Here is a 17,500-nt window from a genome sequence, read left to right as displayed (position 1 = left end):
GGGGGGTGGTGCTTAAGAACCCTGCTAATCATCTCTATGGCCTTGAAAACAGTAGTAGTGAAGTTTTAGGGGTGTTTTTTTACGGTTATAGTGACAGATTAACAAGATTTCTACAGCATTAACATGAATAACTACCTTGAGAATTCGTCTAGTCATCTCTGTGGCCTTGGAAAACAGTTATGGTGAAGTCACAAGGGTTTTTTAATGTTGTTGCAGTAATTTTTAGGGATATTTTGACAATTCTAGTGAAAGATTAACAAGATTTCTTCATTATTAAGAGAAAACAGTCCTGGAAAGCCGGGTAGTCATCATTATGGCCTTGGAAAGCAGTCGTGGAGAGAGAGAGAGAGAGAGAGAGAGAGAGAGAGAGAGAGAGAGAGAGAGAGAGAGAGAGAACGTATATAGAGAGAGACAAAGAGAGAGAGACATAAACAGAGAAAGAGAAAAAGCGTTTAATTAAGAATCCTATCCTTTATTTCATCCCTGTAATGTTTCCCTTCCTCGGTCAGGGCTCACCACGGCGATGACGGAACGGTGAACTGCCACTGTGGTATTCTGGCGGTCACTCACTACGGCCTGGTGGAGGTGGACTTCCCTCATGAGCACATAGCCAACTGTGGACTGGTGGCCGAGTGTAGTAACGTTTGCAAGGACACGGTAAGGGAGGACGGGAGGTGTGTGCGTGTGTGTGTGTGTCTATTTATCTATTTATCTATCTGTCTATCCATCTAATTTTTCTATTCAAGTGTCTGTCAGTCTATCTATCTGTCTATCACTTCATACTAGCCTCTCTCTCTCTCTCTTTATCTATCTATCTATCTCTATTTCTTCTGCAGTGGGCAAAGGTGATGAGTGACGGTAACCTGAACAGCGCGTCAGACACCCCAGGGCAGACTGTTGGCCAGGGACTCTGCAACAAGCTAGCCAAGAAAGGTCTTCAAAACTTCGGCCCCTATAAGGTAAGTGTATAGCCAACCCTGTAATAGTAAGCGTTTCCTTTAACATCTCTAATAACAACAGTTTTCTTTGATGTTGTGTAATTTCAGGGTATGCTTAAGTAAAAATAATTGTGTTGTTTCCTAAAGATTACGTCAATTATTCGCTATATCAGGGTAGAAATTAATGGAGAAAGTTGCAAAAAATAAGTAAATTGAAGAACACGTAGCGCGCTTGAGAAAGTCTACGGTAAGAGCAAGTCACATTTCATTAAGTCTACGGCGTTTCTGTCCTTAGGCGACGCGTGTGTATGTACGTAGTGTCAGCGTGCGTGCGTGTGCGTGAGTGTAGTGGCCATGTGTATGTAGTGAGAGAAAGAAAAGGAATGGAGGAATAGATAAAGAGAGCGTTTGAGTAGAGGAAGGGAGAGAAGAAGGAAGGAAAAAAAGAAGGATGAGTCTCTTTACGTTGAAAGAAAAAGGAGAAAGAAGAGGAAGTAGGGATAACAATGTGCATGTGTGTGTGTGTGTGAGAGAGAGAGAGAGAGAGAGAGAGAGAGAGAGAGAGAGAGAGAGAGAGAGAGAGAGAGAGAGAGAGAGAGAGAGAGAGAGAGAGAGAGAGAGAGAGAGAGAGAGAGAGAGAGAGAGAGAGAGAGAGAGAGAGAGAGAGAGAGAGAGAGAGAGAGACAGAGAAACAGACATAAGGACAGGGAAAGAGAAAGAGAGTTATAGTGTGTGTGTGTGTGTGTGTGTGTGTGTGTGTGTAGTAATAGCGTGCGTGTGTGTGTTGCAGGTCCACGGTTACCGCAGTCTGTGTCAGGAGAGCCTTCAGTACGACGGCCTGGTGTCCGCGCAGGAGCTGTGTTGCAAGGAGGGGCAACACACAGAGTGCACAGGAGATGAAATGTTTCCACACGGACCCTTCCACACACACACCCACGACCACAACCACACCCACGACCACGACCACGACCACACACACTCCCACGGCGATGTCACACACTCACACCCACACAACCACGCTCATAACCACAACCACAGACGTTAAACACACACACACACACACATGTACAGTATCTCCCTGCAAAATTTGACAACAACAACAAAGAAAAACAATAACAAGAACAATATGAATAAAAGAAAAAGTAGGAAGACATGACATAGACACACACACACACACACACACACACACTAATGAAATGTGGACAGAATATGGCAAATAAATACAATATGTTGAAATTTATAATGGCTGTGTTTCTTTTCATTTTGTTTTCCTTTGTTGTGATGGAGGAGGAGGAGGAGGAGGAGGAGGAGGAAGAAGAAGAAGAGAAGGAGGAGGAGGAGGAAGAGGAGGAGGAAGTTAGGTAAGGTTATGTAAAGTCAGGCTATATTTCTCTCGTTCTATAGATTATGATTTGAAAATAAACAAATAAATAAATAAACAAATAAATTAATTAATAAATAAATAAACAAATAAACAGACAAAAGAAATAGTAAAGTCAAACCTCGCAATCTTTTCCTTCTAAATACATAAATACCAGTGAAATATCTCTAAAGCAATAACAACTCTCTCTCTCTCTCTCTCTCTCTCTCTGAAACAAACAATATGGCTGACTTACATTACGTAGACAGCCCTGCAATTTCTGTCTTCTCTCGTCAACTGTAGCAAATGTCACTTCTTATCTCCATTTCCTTAGTATAAGCGTATTTTTGTTGCCTAAGATCGCTTCTACGCGCCTTCTTCGTAAAAAAGTATACTCAGTAGGTGATTTTATTCTTTTTCTACATCCTCCTTTGTTATATTTATTTCTTAATTCAGCAATAAATGTATTAATTAATCAATCATCTTGGCCACACGTGTTATAGCTGTCTGTCTCCTGTTCTCTCTGAATCTATTAACCTGTAAAGTGACGTATATCATTGTAATAAGCTATAAGATTAACACAAGTCAGGTTGAAATGAAATGTGTCAGTAAAGTGGCTGTAAAATATATAAAATGGATACGTAGGTTTAGGAGCGAAAAAAAAAAAAAAAGGATAGGCAATATATTAGGTAAATAGAATAACCTTGCAAAATCTATTAGTAAAATTGCTAGGTAAAAATAAATAGATAAACAAATAAGCTAATAATTAAAACATACGAAATCTTAAAACTGAAAACAAACAGTGGATAGACAAAATATCTACATGGTAATACTAAAATTAGAAAAATATCAAAATGTATCTACAAAATTGCAAAATAATAATAATAAAAAAATGTATACGAAACTTTTGAAATTGAAAATAAACAGTGCCTACGTAGATAGACAAAATATAGATGGAGATGCAAAATAGAAAAACACCACGAAATATATCAATTAAAATGACTAGAAAAGACAATTAAAAACACGAAATATGTGACTAAAAATGGCTAAAACGATAAAAACTGCATACAAGAGCTTGAAACTGAAAACAAACAGTAGATAGGCATAGATGGTATGGTATGGTATAAATAAAAAAAAAAAAAAAAATACAAAATAGAATAACCCTGCAAAATACATCAGTAAAATTGCCAAAACAATAAAAACACAAAACATATCAATGAAACGGCTAAAAAACACAAAAAAAAACTGAAAACTAAAAACCTACAGTGCATAGACAAAATATAGATGAAGATAAAGACATAATAACCCTGCGGTCTCTGGGATATTGGGGTCTCTGAGTCTGGCATGATGTAACATGTAAACACTGAAAATGAGTGCTGATCCTCACCGGCGGACGAGAGTGGTAAGAGACGAGGACGAGGACGAGGAGGAGGACCCTGTGGAGGCCATGATAGCCAAGACGGGCTGCCTGGAGAAGCACTACGCCATTCAGGTGAGGCGGTGGTGATGGTGGTTGTCGCATCTGGGGAACACATGAAACAATAATTTTTCTTTATTTTTACAACTGAACTAATCTCATATAGTAAACTGAGCAAATCTGATCAATAGCATCTTTTTTTTTTTTATTGTGAAGTAGGTAGAGTAGAATAAATCACGTTGAATAAGGTGGAACAGTAGTTAAATTGACAGACAGCGCCAGGATTTACTAACTTACTTACAGTTCTGCATGGCTGACCACAAGGACTGGCGCAAGTGTCAGGACCAGGTGAAGGACTTCCAGCACTGCATCACGGAGCACAACAAGAAGAAATACCAGTAACAGGGAGCCAGCACACACACACACACACACACACACACACAGATAGAGGAGGCCACAGCACAAAAGAACACACACGCTAGCAGGAAACACGCTCACACAAACACAGCAGACTAGGAGACACTAAAAGAGAGAGAGAGAGAGAGAGAGAGAGAGAGAGAGAGAGAGAGAGAGAGAGAGCATAACGGAATACAAGAACCACCAACAGAAAAGCACCAAGATTTATACACCCATTAACACCAACAAGAACAACACCAAAACAACACCACCAACACCCAAAACAACAAGAACAACACCAACACTAAACACAACAAAAACAACACCAAAGACAATAAGAGCAACACCCAAAACAACACCAACACCAATAAAAACATCAAAACACCATCAACACCAACACCCAAATTAACAACAAAAACAACATCAACAACACCTTTCTACCTCCCCCTACCCAATCCAGCCACACCAAAATGTCCGAGTCACCACCACAGGGCGCCTCATCACCACTGTGGCCCTCAGTGGTGACTGCTGCCATCACCTGCTCCTCCTTCTTGGTGGGGATGGTTGCAGGTCACAAGCTGGGCGGGCCTCTTAGAAGACTGGTGACCTTAGCTAAAGTAGGCCCCAGTAAAATGGTCCTAGTGGTGCAAGGTGACCTCAAAATGGGCAGGGGTGAGTGTGTGTGTGTGTGTGTTCTATGTTGTTTTTAATTTTTTTGTCATGACTCTCTCTCTCTCTCTCTCTCTCTCTAACCTACAAGACCTTACACCATGAAAAAAATAACTGAATAGATAAAAAGAATGAAAAAAAATAAAAAATAACACTAATATATATAACCACACCTCCTCTTTGTCCTCCTCCTCCTCCTGCTCCCCCCTCAGGTAAGCTAGCGGCCCAGTGCAGCCACGGGGCCCTGGCAGCCTACAAACAGGCCCAGCAGCGCACACCCAGCCTGCTTCAAGCCTGGGAGGACACTGGCCAGGCAAAGGTGGTGGTGAAAGTGGACACTGAGAAGGATATGCTGAAAGTGGTGGAGGTGTGTGTGTGTGTGTGTGTATTTGTTTTTGTTCCTGTTTTGTCTTTTTAGTTTTTTTTTTAATGCTTTTCAGTGTTGTATTAGAGATTTAATATGTGTAATAGGTTTTATAGAGGTTTAGTGGTAGAATTGGGGACATTTTAATGTGGATATGATAAGTGTGTGTGTGTGTGTGTGTGTGTGTGTAATTTACTTGTTTTTTATCTAATATTTTTTTGATTCATAGTCTTATGTATTTCTATCTCAATTTGTCAATCAGTCTATCTGTCTCTTTATCACACTATCTATCACTCAATCAACACTCATTACTACACCACCACCACCACTACCACTATCTCCCCCTCCCACCTCCACATCCCTCCTACAATATACACACACACACACACACACACACCACTATCACTACCACCACTCCACACCACCATCACTACCACCACACTACACCACCACCAGCACACAATAGTATACAGAAAGGAAAGATCCACACCCAACACACACACACACACACACACACACCATCACCAGAAACCACACACAAATCACCACCACCACCAACCACACACCACTGCCACCACCACAATCATCACCATTTAATCTCTCACCTCCCCACCCATCACACCACCATCACCACATTTAATCTCTCATCCCCGCCCCTCACAGGATGCCAAGAGTAAGGGAGTGCCAGTGGTGTCAGTGAGGGACGCAGGAAGGACTCAGGTGCCCAGCGGTTCCCTGACGGTGGTGGCAGTGGGTCCTGGCAGCCTCAGTGACGTGGATAGTGTCACGGGTCATCTTAGGTTGTTGTGAGTGGTGGTGGTGGTGGTTGTCTTGAGGGTTACTACTTTTATAATTTTTCTTTTTAATCAGCGTTTTGTTTTTTTCTTGATATTTTTGGGAGGGGTTATTCAGGGACTTTTCTTGTTATTTAAGGCTGATATAGGGTGAAAGATTTGGCTGATTATTCTTATGGTTTGTTTTGTTATTGTTTTTCTTTAATTTTATGTGATTATCCAAAAAATGTAGCAAGGAGTGTCTTGTGTATATATATTAAATGACTCAAACAGTGGATACATTTTCTTTATACTCATTCAGAAAACTATCCAACTAACTGTCTGTACTAGAAAACCCATCAGCTTGTCTCTACGATGTTAGTTTATGAGAGAAATGCAATCTGGAAGCAGTGTGTGTGTGTACCATCCATACAGTCTGGAAGCGAGTGTGTATGTGTTCCTTCCATACAAATTCAGTCTGGAAGTGAGTGTGTGTGTTCCTTCCATACAATACATTCTAGAAAAGAGTGTGTGTGTTCCTTCCATACAAATACAGAGCACGTTTTGCATGTAGTGAAGGAGTTTGTTTTGCGTGTAATAAATGATTCAAAACAGTGTATACATTTTCTTTATATTTATTGAGAAAACTTCCATTATCAACTAACTGCCAGTGCTTAGAATATTACTGATGGAGAGGCAGAGCGCAGCAGGCCGGGATGGAAAGATTGACTCACTTCACAAGAGAACGTCACAGCATAGAAATTAATAGAATAAAAATAAACAAACAAAATAAAAGAGAAAGATTGGCTATTTTAACACACACTCTCCATTACATTGCCGATTTTCTAGCTTGAACATTTTATAAGAGGAGAAGAGTTAGTAATTTCTCTCTCTCTCTCTCTTTCTCTCTCACACTTTAAACTGGAGAAGATAAACAAGAAGAGCAGAAAGAAAATGAATAGTAGAGATGAGAAGAGTAGAGAAGAAAAGAGGAGTAGAGGAGAGAAAAGAATGAAGAGGAGTGGAGAGGAAAGAAAATAAAGAGAAGCAGTAGAAAGAAATGAGTAGAGAGAGAGAATGAAGAGGAACTGAGAGAAAATGAAGGAAGAGGAGCAGAAAAATAATGAAAATGAAGGAAAAAAATTGATATAGAAAAAACAAAAAGACAAAATAAGAGAAGCAAATCAAACCTATCAAAAAAAAAAAAAAAAAAAAAAAAAAATGAAACGTAAATACAATAATGAAACAAATTAAACCACCATGAAAAACAAAAATAGATAAATAAAAAAAGAATTAGAAAATAAATAAATAAAAAAATAGAACACAAGAAATAACAAATTGACCTAACCTGACCTGAGCTAACCTAACCTAATCCCGCCTGAGCTTGACCATCTCCTCAGTCTTGCCCTCCTTGGTGATGGTGTGGATGATGATGCCATCACCGGTGTTGATGTCACGCTCCGCTGCCGAGATGAAGGCGTCGTGGATCAGCTGACGTGCCAAGTCCTGCCGGGGAGAGAGGGTGAGTGATGACTGGTGAAGGAGGAGTGTGGTGGGAGAGAGAGAGAGAGAGAGAGAGAGAGAGAGAGAGAGAGAGAGAGAGAGAGAGAGAGAGAGAGAGAGATTATGCAGTCACAGGAAAGAGAAAGGGAAGAAAAGGAAAGGAGTCTAGAATATAAAGACACACACACAAATACCCTCCTCCTCTCTCTCTCTCTCTCACACACTCACTCCCTCCCACACTCATTTCCATACACACACATCCTCTCTCTCTCTCTGTGTTGTAGATACAAATGTTAAGGAAGAACTAGACTAAAGAAAGACAAACATTGCTCTCTCTCTCTCTCCTTACCTTGGTCATCTTGGGTGGAGTGGCACCCTTCATGTTGAGTGCCGCCACCTGGTTGTCAAGGAGGGGCTGGATCTGTGCCACTGAGGCTCCCGTGGCACTGAAGGTCAGCTGTTCCATGTGTCCTACTGGGTCATAATGGTACACCACACCACGTCCTGTGTGTGTGCGGGGGTGGATGGGGAAGAGAATTAGGTTAGATTAGGTGTTGAGGGATGTGTAGGTTAATCTTTCTCTCTTTCTCTTTTCATTTTTTTCTCTTTCTCCTTTTTAATTCTTTTCAACCTTTTCCCTGCACTTTTTCCTTTTCTACTATCTCTCTCTCTCTCCTTATTTTTATTCCTCCCTCCTTCCTTCTCTTCACTTTCTTATGCTTATTTCTCTGTCTGTCCTCTTCCATCTTTTCCTCCCCCTATCTCTGTCTGTCTGCCTGTTTGTCTGTCCTCTTCCATCTCCTCCACTTCCCCCTCTCTCTCCCCATCTCTCTGTCTGTCCGTCTGTGTGTCTCACCCTGCTCATCCAGGCCGGCCAGAATGTTTGCCACATAGTAAGGGAAGAACCTCCTCCAGTAGAGCATGGTGGACAGCATCTGGGCCACGGCGGTGGTGGGCATGCTCTCATTGTGTTCGTGGGAGTACATCTGGAAGGGAAAGGTAAAAGTTTTGAGAATTTTCGCAGGGGAGTGAAAGTTTTGAGAATTTTTGAAGGGGGTTAGAATTAGGTAAAAGTTCTGAGAGTTTTCAAAGGAGAATAAGAAATTTTGAGGGTTTCTTTTTTTCTTAATTTACATGTCTAAAAAGGTGTGTTCTTAATTTACAATGTCTAAAAAGGTGTGTGATTTTTTATTGTATCTGTTTCTCCTTAGTCTGTAATCTGATGATTGAGAGACTTCGTGAGAATTTTTACCGTGAAGTTAGTAGTAGTGTATGGCCTGAGAATGGGAATGTTCCTCATCATTTCACCAGCTATCAATGACAACATCCACTAAAAAGGTATGGAAACTTTGCAGTCTCAGTCTGAATAAAGATGTGAATAAAATATATTTGAGTCTATGTGTGAAGAAAGGTGTGAAAATTTGAGCTTCTACATGAATAAAGGTGTGAATATTTTGAGTGTGTGAATAAAGGTGTGAAAATTTTGAGTTTGTGAATGAATAAAGGTCTGAACATGAGTCTGTGTGTGAATAAAGGTGTGAAAATTTTGAGTCTGTGTGTGAATAAAGGTAAAAGATTTTGTAGTGTTTAGTTAGTGTTATTTGTAAGGTGTTAAAAAATGGATGGATTTTAATCAAATTCAGTTCAATATAATTTTACTCAATGCCCAGAATCACCCCAGCCACATCCTAAAAGACCTTACACCTCACCCAAATAATCCCACCACACTCCACAAAACCACAGCCCAACATCCCAAAATAACCGCAACACACCTCACCCAAACCCAAAACCTCCAACTACATACCACACCCAAAAGAATCCACACCTCTCATCTACACCTTACACCCCAATACAAACAAAATAGAAGAGGAGGAGGAGGAGAGAAAATAATCTACAAAAGAATCTAATATTTTTCTTTCATTTCTCCTCCTCAAATAACTCAAACACCCCCACCCACACCAACACCCCCATACTCACAGTGATCCTGTCCTGCAACACCTTGGAGAGTGTCAGCACATCGGCCCAGCACCCCGAGGAGGCCATCATGGTGTTGGGGGTGAGACGCAGCACCTTCTCCTGGTTCCTCGACAGAATATTGAAGCCGCGAGTCAGCCGAGTGTCGCTGGCTATCATCACAAAGTCGTCACCCGCGATGGCTATGGAGGTGCTGGGGGGGTAGGGAGGGGGTTAGAGATTAATAAATAGTGGAGTGATTTGGAGGTGGTGGAAATAGTGGTGTCGCTGGCCATCATCACAAGTCCTCACCCGTGATGGCTATGGAGGTGCTGAAGGGGGAAGGGGTAGAGATTAATAAATAGTGGAGTGGTGGTGGGGGGGAAGTGCTATAGAGAGGAAGGAGAGGTGGGGAGGTGGTGAAAATTGTAGTGTTGCTGGCTATCATCACAAAGGGGGAAGGATAATGATGAGAATAGTGAAGTGGTTAGAAGGGGTGGGGTAAAGTGGTGGTGAGCTAGAGAAATAGTGATGAGAATGGAGTGGTGATGATGATGAAGTAATGAGAATAGTGGTAATCTGGAAAGGTGGGGGTTGTGAAGTGGTGACAATGGTGATGAGAATGGCTGTGGTGGTGGTGAGATAATGATAAAAATGGTGATGAGAATAAGAGGAAGATGTGGTTAACTCAACTTACCTGACTGGCTACCTTGCTAATGAAAATGTACCACAAAATTAGAAAAAAAAAGTCGATAGATCTAAGGAGGGGGGGGGAGCCATGAGGTGCTGTGTGTACTAAAGATCTGCACTACACTCGAGTAAATATTGACTGGACGGTACACCACATACACCATTTAGATAAATACACAACTTAATTATCCATCATACTCAAACAACAGGTTCTATGTAGCATGTGGTGGTGAGGTAATGATACTGGTGGTGATGTGATCCTATCTGGTGTGGTGATGGTGGTGCTAGTGATGAGTAGTCAAAATTGAATCAAACAGCAACAAACTAACACGAAAAAAAAAATTATTAATGTACCAAATGAGACCGAAACCTAACCTAACACACACACACACACACACACACACACAAAAAAAAAATAAATAAATAAATACAAAATAACAAGATATATTAAAATCAACCACATTATCTTCAAAACAAGCCAATAAACAGTCCAAATTATCACGAAACACCGACACTCCCTTTAATTTTAGTCCATTTATGTTGCATCTTTGACTCCAACACAACACACAACACAAGCAACACGTCAAAACAACCCCGTATTTCTCACCCTCCATTCTCCATGTAGGGGCTGAAATGGTGCTTCCTGGGGTCCCTCATGTAGTCAGGTGCCATCATCATCTCCACAGCCATGGCTCACTCAAAGCACGCAACACCAGCAACACCACAAACAACACAGTAATGCAGGAAAATCTCTCCCCTTCAGCTGCCGGGCCACAGTGACTCCCAACCTTCGACTTGAGTTGCTGGAAGGAAAGTCTGTTATTTTCTAATCTGTTTTTATTAATTCCTCCTTTTATGTGGTTGTTTTAGCTATTTTTTTGTATTTTTGTATTTTATGTTGTGTTTTTTGTTGTATATGCTGCTTAAAACGTCGTATTATTTATTTTGGTGTTAATTGATTTTCTCGTTTATTTTCTTCTGTGCTTTTATTATTTTCCTCTTTTATATTGTAGTTTTCTCTATTTTTTGTAACTTGGTACTTTATGGAGTCTTTTTGATTGGTTATGTTGCTTAAAAACACGTATTGTCTATTCTCTCTCTCTCTCTCTCTCTCTCTCTCTCTCTCTCTCTCTTAATTCAACTTGGATTTTAATGTCTTTCTCTATTTCATCTCGTTATTTTCAACTCAGCAATGGAATATATCTGTGTTTAGTACTGAAAGGTGCTGCTCTTTTAGTTAATGGCGTGTGATTGACAAGATAAATAAACATCCAAGTCGAAGGTGTGCACTGTATACATCACTGATAAAAAAAAAAAAAAAGAAATCTTGATGTATGCTTGTTATATTATGTGGTGGTGGTGGTGGTGGTGTGAGAAAGTAATAACCCAAGTAGTTGTTACATGGTAGTGGTGGTGCTGGTTTTCCAAAAAGAGAGGGATAGGCTACATGTCTTGAAATCTCTCTTAAATATTGTAGTGTACTCGCGTATGTATGTAAGTATGTATGTTGGTTACATTTGAAAATATCGTATCAATCCTTTATGACTACGATCTTGCGACGCTATAAGTCTATTAACACAAACCAAACTCTCTTTATTAATTGTGTGTGTGTGTGTGTTTTCATGGCGTGCGTAACTTGCGCGTGCTTTTCACCAGTCAAAACAGTCTTTAATCTCTAACCAATAAGAGAGCAAGGCGGCTTCACTTGACCAGTGGGTAGGCGGGAACCTTCGTTAGTGAAACGCTCCACCTACTGCGGCACTGCCTCGTAGGTCAGTGTGGAGGTGGCAATGGTGGTGGATGTGTGTGCTAGTGAAGATATGGGAGTGTTATTGCAAGATATACTTGATAAACTGGTCTCGGAGAGGTAAGGTGTTGTGATTGGCTATGCCCATATATACACACGTACATTATATACTCTGAGAAACACACACACACTCATATTGTTCACTGTGTGGGCAGGGGTAAGTTATGGGAAGGGTAGGAGGCAGCGGGATACATTGACTCAACTATATATCAGTGAATGACTCGGTATTTGACGGTGTTCATTCGTCCTACCTTACTCTGTCCTCACCACCACCGACACTTGGGTCAACCCCACCAGGACATTGACCAACCCTAGCTAATGTAAACAAGCCCCTCGCCCCTCCTTTTCTATCATCAGCCATTATCTGCCTTAGCTCTGACTATTATAGGCTTATCTTGCCTCAACATGCAGCAGCGTCATTAAATTATCATATCTATAGAGTTGAGACAGCCGTCATAGCCAGGTTTTAGTTAAGTGAAGGTTTAAATGAGGTACAAGGGGGGGTCGACCCCACCGCCATTTTCGATATGCCTGCCCCGGCCCGTCCAGAATCAAGGATTATTTTATTTAATTCCTGGACAGTTTATTTCGGCTCAATAGTAAGATTTGGTGCTTTCTACAAACATTTCGTTGTGTTTGAAGTTATTTAAGTGCGTGTGTGGGGCGCTGCATTTTGTTGTTGGCGTTCTGTTTGTGTTAAATAAGGGCGTTTTTTTTGTTTTTTTGGCGCCAAATTTTCAAGACCGTTCTGCAAAAAATTTTGTTTGAGCCATTATCAAGTTGTTATTGTTTAAAAAAAATAGTTGATGTGTTTTAAAGTATTTCGTCTTCCTTGTCAGTAGAATTAGTTGAGAGTAAAATTGTTTTCTAACGGTGGTTATGTTCCAATAATAGTTTTGTTGTTACCCTTGTGAATGATTTATTTATATCCTTAACTCATCCTAAAGTATTGGAAAAGACTGTTTATATATTTTAAAGTGTGTTTCGTTCCTTTGAAGTGAGAATGGGCGGACATTTCAAATTTTTGAGGGAGGGTCAAGGTTCCAACATTTTATTTATAGTTCTTTTGAAAAATCTTTAATATTACTGGGGTATAGAATCTCTTTATATTTTTGTTGTTGGTTAAAGTGTGTGTCAAGTCAGAATATGTAAATTATTTGGGTATGACGTCGTTTTTTAGAGGGGTCATTTTCAAAATTATTTACGTTAACGTATATAAGCCCACCGCGCCAGGGCCGGCGCAGGCCAGGGCCGTGACGTCATCAGCCCGCCAGTCTCGCCAGGCCAGGCCGTGACGTCACTATGGCGGCAGCCTCCGAGCTGCCTTCCCTTCCCTTCCTTTCCTGGCTCCGTTTGTCCATTATGTAACATGGTTTACCGTGTTTTATCGTGTGTGTGTGTGTGTGAGAGAGTGAGTTGTTTTTCATTGGACATAAGATGATGCCGTATGTGTGTGTGTGTGTGTGTGTGTGTGTGATTTACCTCGGTCGTCTGCTGGTCACCCAGCCAGTCTTCCCCATTATGGAGCTAGCTCAGAGCTCATAGACCGATCTTCGGGTAGGATTGAGACCACAACACACTCCACACACCTTGAAAGCGAGGCCAAAACCTCTCGAGTTACATCCCGTACCTATTTACTGGTGTGTGTGTGTGTGTGTGTGTGTGTGCATGCGCGCGTGTGTGTAAGTTGTTTTTCATTTTCAAATGGTGATGGTGTGTGTGTGAGTGTAAGTGCAAGAATAGTGTTGAAGAGATGTGTTATAGTGTATCAGGCTCTGAAATCAGGGAGGCCTTGAAACCTACGTTAGAAATTACTCGGGTGATTTTCATGTTGATGCGAATGTAACCTTGTGACATAGTGCAGAAGAACACAGATTTGCGCAGCGGAGGTTCAATGCTGAAACTGGACTTAGGGCGTTTAGTAGAAATGCCTTCTACCTATCATAGCCAAAAATCGGGTCTATGTCATTACTTTTATCCGACTCACGACATCACAAGGCTTCTGGAAGACTAGCTATTCACTTTGAAATACACCAAACTTAAAAGAATGATTATTTGATAGATTATTTACTGAACGTCAGAACAGGGCAATATTTAGTTTAGTTTCCCCTTCAGTTATACGATATGCAACACTTAACAGCAATGTAAGTAATATTTAGTGTCTTTAAGCATTTATAAGATTTGTGCAGGTGTGGTGAAGGTTTGTGTGTGTGTGTGTGTGTGTGTGTGTGTGTGTGTGTGTGTGTGTGTTATCTTTTGCCACCAATAAATTAATACTACTACTGCTTCTACTACCACCACCACCATTATTTCAGCCCCAGATGGTAGTTGTGTGTGCATATGTGGTCTCTATAATTGTCTCGCCTGTGTTCTATGCATGAATATTAACTTTGTCGTTTGGGTGTATATGAATCGGGTCTTCTGGGTGCTATTATTATTGATCAATGTCAAGAGGAAAGGAAAAATGAACAATAATGAAGAGACAACAAGGCTTTTCCACTCTAACTGAAAAAAAAAAAATCAGTAAAATGGATTAATAGTTAGGATATGTACACACAATCTCTTCCTTACTTTTCCATTTCAACATATTCCATAATATAGAAACACTAGTATCATATAAAAAAATGTCCATATAGCCAATAAGATTATATAAAATAGTTTACATCAGCTCAAAATTGTTGCACGGGGTAAATTTGACATGAGATTAGAGTCAGCACACCAGTGGGTCGAGACGGTCTGTGGTAGCCATCATTGATCAGCACCAGACAGACATACACCACAACAAACCACTCAATCTGCGCCTTGCTACACCACAACACCAACACCAGCCTGTCAGTTAGTGGCGCAGATACACGCAGAGACACCGCCACCTTAATGACCGATGCTTGAGTGATGTAAACGAGTGAAAGGAGGCGAAATATTACGAGGTATGTGTCTGTGTTTACCTTCCGTCACTTCCCTTCCATGACATGTATTGAAGCAGAAATTGACGTGTCTTGACGGTCACTTTTGTAGTTTCGCCAATCATGGATTCTGTGATGTGGTATTTGTATTTTTTTTTTCTGGCGTTAAATGTCGCGAATTGATTAATGACATATGTTATTTCGGTATTATTGCAGTTTGAACCAATACATCACACAAGTATACACATTCTCACGGTCTAGATCACATTTCTACGAGCATTTCTAACACCATTTTACCCTATCGGAAAATGAGGTTAGATTAGTTTAGGTTAAAACCCCACTTTCCCAGGAGGTCCCTAAGCTTGTTAGACATAAGGAAAATAAATATAAGATAGGCTATATTGGTGGAAACTGAAAATTTACCGTTATTTCCATCACAAGTTAATATTTTTTGAGTTATTACCGTATTTCAACTCGTAACTTATGTCCACCTCTCATACCATGGACGCTGTTTTTTTTTTGTGTTTTTTTTTTCCTGTTGTGAAATGTTGTGAATTGATTGATGGTATATGCCAGGGCTACTCTATTATAAGCAAAGGTCCAGTTAGACAAGTTCTAATGTATGCATAGGTCGGGAAACTTTTATTACATGAAGTAAAGAAAATAATTAAAACAACCATCTCAGAACAGAAGAGTAAACCATATGATTCTTATTAATTTCATATTCACTGTTTGTTTTATTTATACTAATTTAGAAAACGTGGAAATAAAAAAGAAATAACAAGACTAGGATTTTTCTCAACAAAAAAAAAAAAAAACCTATTAAAAGGAGAATTTTCAAATGAAATTTTTTTTAGACGTGTTTGCTGTTTTATGTTATGGTTCTTTAAGTAGTAAAAAATACCTCTTTCAAAACATAACATTATAATGATTATGTGAATTTTTCCTCTTAGAGAATAAAATGAATTTACAAATGAAAAAAAATTAACACTACAGCAAGACTTTAGTGAGAAAAATGACACTTCTTGTTTCTTGTTAGATCCCTAAATCTCGGTACTAATTTAGTAACAGCGAGTCGAAGACAGTGGTGGAGGTGTTCACTGGTCATACATGAGCGGAACTTGTTCTTCACAAAGTTCTTGGTAGAGAAAGCAGACTCGCAGCAGTAAGTGGAGCCAAACATTGTGAGAATTTGCACTGCAAGTCTGTGAAGAGTGGGAAAATTAGCAGGGGATCCTTCCTTTGACCAAAATGTTTCTGGTGCACAATCACAGAGTACTTGTTTCAGCTCTGCATTCTCTTGAAAGTCAATAAGTTCCAGTTGGATTTTTGCAGCATCTACCCATTTGCAGGTGAGTTTTGCTTCAACTGAAAATTCTGTGATATCTGTCACTAGAAAAGGGTTTTGAATGAACAGCAGCAGCTGTTTTCCAAGAACAAAGTCATCAAAGCGTACCTTGAAATTATTGATCAGCTTCTCAATAAATTGGACATGTTTAGTACCTGTTTCATCTTTACGTTGCTCCAAAATTCTGGGAAAATGGAAAAGTTGGCTCTGAATATCATTCTTGAAAAGCTCCATTTTTTTCTGGAAAGCATCTTCATGCTATTTAACTAGATTTTTCTCTTCCTGGGGCCTGGGGTCCAACTACAACACTCAGAAGGTCCGGATCCGGACCGCGGGCCGCCAATTGAGTACCCCTGGTATATGCTATTTCCATCACAAGTTAATATTTTTCGAGTTATTACTGTATTTCAACTCCTACTTATGCCCACCTCTTATACCATGGACGCTGTTTTGTGTTTTGTGTGTTTTCCTGTCGTGAAATGTGAATTGATTGATAGTATATGTTATTTTCATAAGTTGATATTTCTCGAGATATTACATTATTTCATCTCTGACTTATGCTTACCTCTTATTCCTAACGATTTTGAGGAATTCATAGTAAATTGGGGGTTTTGGATGGGGGCCATTAAATCAGGTAATGTGTGTGGCAAAAGAGGGTGAAACTGCAAACTGGCTATAAATAACACTACTGCTGCTAATACTTTCTCTCTCTCTCTCTCTCTCTCTCTCTCTCTCTCTCTCTCTCTCTCTCTCTCTCTAGGGTGGTAGTGAGCTGAGGCAGATGTGAACAATGATGACAATGAACGGAGAGGCTTATGGGAGGTAAGGCTGAGTTTTAAGGTGTATCTTTGGTAATGATAACCCTTAAGTGATAACCGTGGATGAATATTAAGGGGGGCTTGTGGGGGGCAGAAGGGGTGTAGGGAAGGTATGGGTTGACTATAGGGGGGCTTGAAATTTTGTGTGTTTATTCATTTATTTATTTATTTATTTTATTTTTATTTTTATTTTTTTTATGTGAGTTTTGTGGAGTTTGGGTGAAATGTTATGGGGAGACTTAGATTAAATGTCTTTTTTTTATTTATTTTTTGTAGTATTGCTCTTACCTCTCTCTCTCTCTCTCTCTCTCTCTCTCTCTCTCTCTCTCTCTCTCTCTCTCTCTCTCTCTCTTGTTGTGTTGCTCCATCCTTCCTTCTTTTCTTTCATTAATTCCTTTCTTTTCTCCTTTCTATTGTCTTTCTTTCTTTTTCTTTCTTTTCTCTTTGTCTTTCTTTTCTGTATTTCTCTCTTTCTTCTCTCACTCCCTCACACTCTCTCTCTCTCCCCCTCTACAGCAGGTTTGGGGTGGACGATGATGATGATGACGATGAACATGATGG

The 17,500-nt window shown here is 40.1% G+C and overlaps 5 protein-coding genes across 6 annotated transcripts in view; 4 read left to right on the top strand and 1 right to left on the bottom strand.

The window, feature by feature from the left end:
- The window catches only part of LOC123502008 (kininogen-1-like), a 2,463-nt gene extending 389 nt beyond the window's left edge, over positions 1 to 2,074 (top strand). The window contains exons 2-4 of the mRNA XM_045251160.1: positions 510 to 657; positions 837 to 959; positions 1,729 to 2,074. Coding sequence (XP_045107095.1) covers positions 849 to 959; positions 1,729 to 1,983 — 366 coding nt within the window. The 5' untranslated portion in view covers positions 510 to 657; positions 837 to 848 and the 3' untranslated portion in view covers positions 1,984 to 2,074. The remainder of the gene's footprint in view (positions 1 to 509; positions 658 to 836; positions 960 to 1,728) is intronic.
- A 1,514-nt stretch (positions 2,075 to 3,588) lies between these two features.
- On the top strand, positions 3,589 to 4,375 carry LOC123502010 (cytochrome c oxidase assembly factor 4 homolog, mitochondrial-like). The gene is made up of 2 exons (XM_045251161.1): positions 3,589 to 3,790; positions 4,019 to 4,375. The coding sequence occupies exons 1-2, from the start codon at positions 3,668 to 3,670 to the stop codon at positions 4,115 to 4,117; spliced, it is 222 nt and encodes a 73-aa protein (XP_045107096.1). The 5' UTR covers positions 3,589 to 3,667; the 3' UTR covers positions 4,118 to 4,375.
- On the top strand, positions 4,106 to 6,213 carry LOC123502007 (peptidyl-tRNA hydrolase 2, mitochondrial-like). The gene is made up of 3 exons (XM_045251159.1): positions 4,106 to 4,783; positions 4,993 to 5,147; positions 5,808 to 6,213. Exons 1-3 carry the CDS (start codon positions 4,582 to 4,584, stop codon positions 5,952 to 5,954), a joined length of 504 nt encoding a protein of 167 aa, XP_045107094.1. The 5' UTR covers positions 4,106 to 4,581; the 3' UTR covers positions 5,955 to 6,213.
- Positions 6,214 to 6,536: 323 nt separating this feature from the next.
- On the bottom strand, positions 6,537 to 10,862 carry LOC123502006 (proteasome subunit beta type-1-like). Its single transcript, XM_045251158.1, has 5 exons — positions 10,671 to 10,862; positions 9,398 to 9,587; positions 8,277 to 8,406; positions 7,770 to 7,924; positions 6,537 to 7,423 (listed from the first exon to the last, which is right to left on the bottom strand). The coding sequence occupies exons 1-5, from the start codon at positions 10,751 to 10,753 to the stop codon at positions 7,286 to 7,288; spliced, it is 696 nt and encodes a 231-aa protein (XP_045107093.1). The 5' UTR covers positions 10,754 to 10,862; the 3' UTR covers positions 6,537 to 7,285.
- A 3,739-nt stretch (positions 10,863 to 14,601) lies between these two features.
- The window catches only part of LOC123501979 (equilibrative nucleoside transporter 4-like), an 18,932-nt gene continuing 16,033 nt past the window's right edge, over positions 14,602 to 17,500 (top strand). For both annotated transcript variants that reach the window (XM_045251111.1, XM_045251110.1), the window contains exons 1-3: positions 14,602 to 14,797; positions 16,882 to 16,943; positions 17,456 to 17,500. The exon at positions 17,456 to 17,500 is cut by the window's right edge and continues 96 nt beyond it. In XM_045251111.1, coding sequence (XP_045107046.1) covers positions 16,912 to 16,943; positions 17,456 to 17,500 — 77 coding nt within the window. In that variant the 5' untranslated portion in view covers positions 14,602 to 14,797; positions 16,882 to 16,911. The remainder of the gene's footprint in view (positions 14,798 to 16,881; positions 16,944 to 17,455) is intronic.

The sequence above is a fragment of the Portunus trituberculatus genome, chromosome 10 (assembly GCF_017591435.1).
Source record: "Portunus trituberculatus isolate SZX2019 chromosome 10, ASM1759143v1, whole genome shotgun sequence".
NCBI classification, from domain to species: Eukaryota; Metazoa; Arthropoda; class Malacostraca; order Decapoda; family Portunidae; genus Portunus; species Portunus trituberculatus.
Note: the sequence above shows the minus strand (reverse complement) of the source record. Positions and strands in the feature narration are given on the sequence as shown.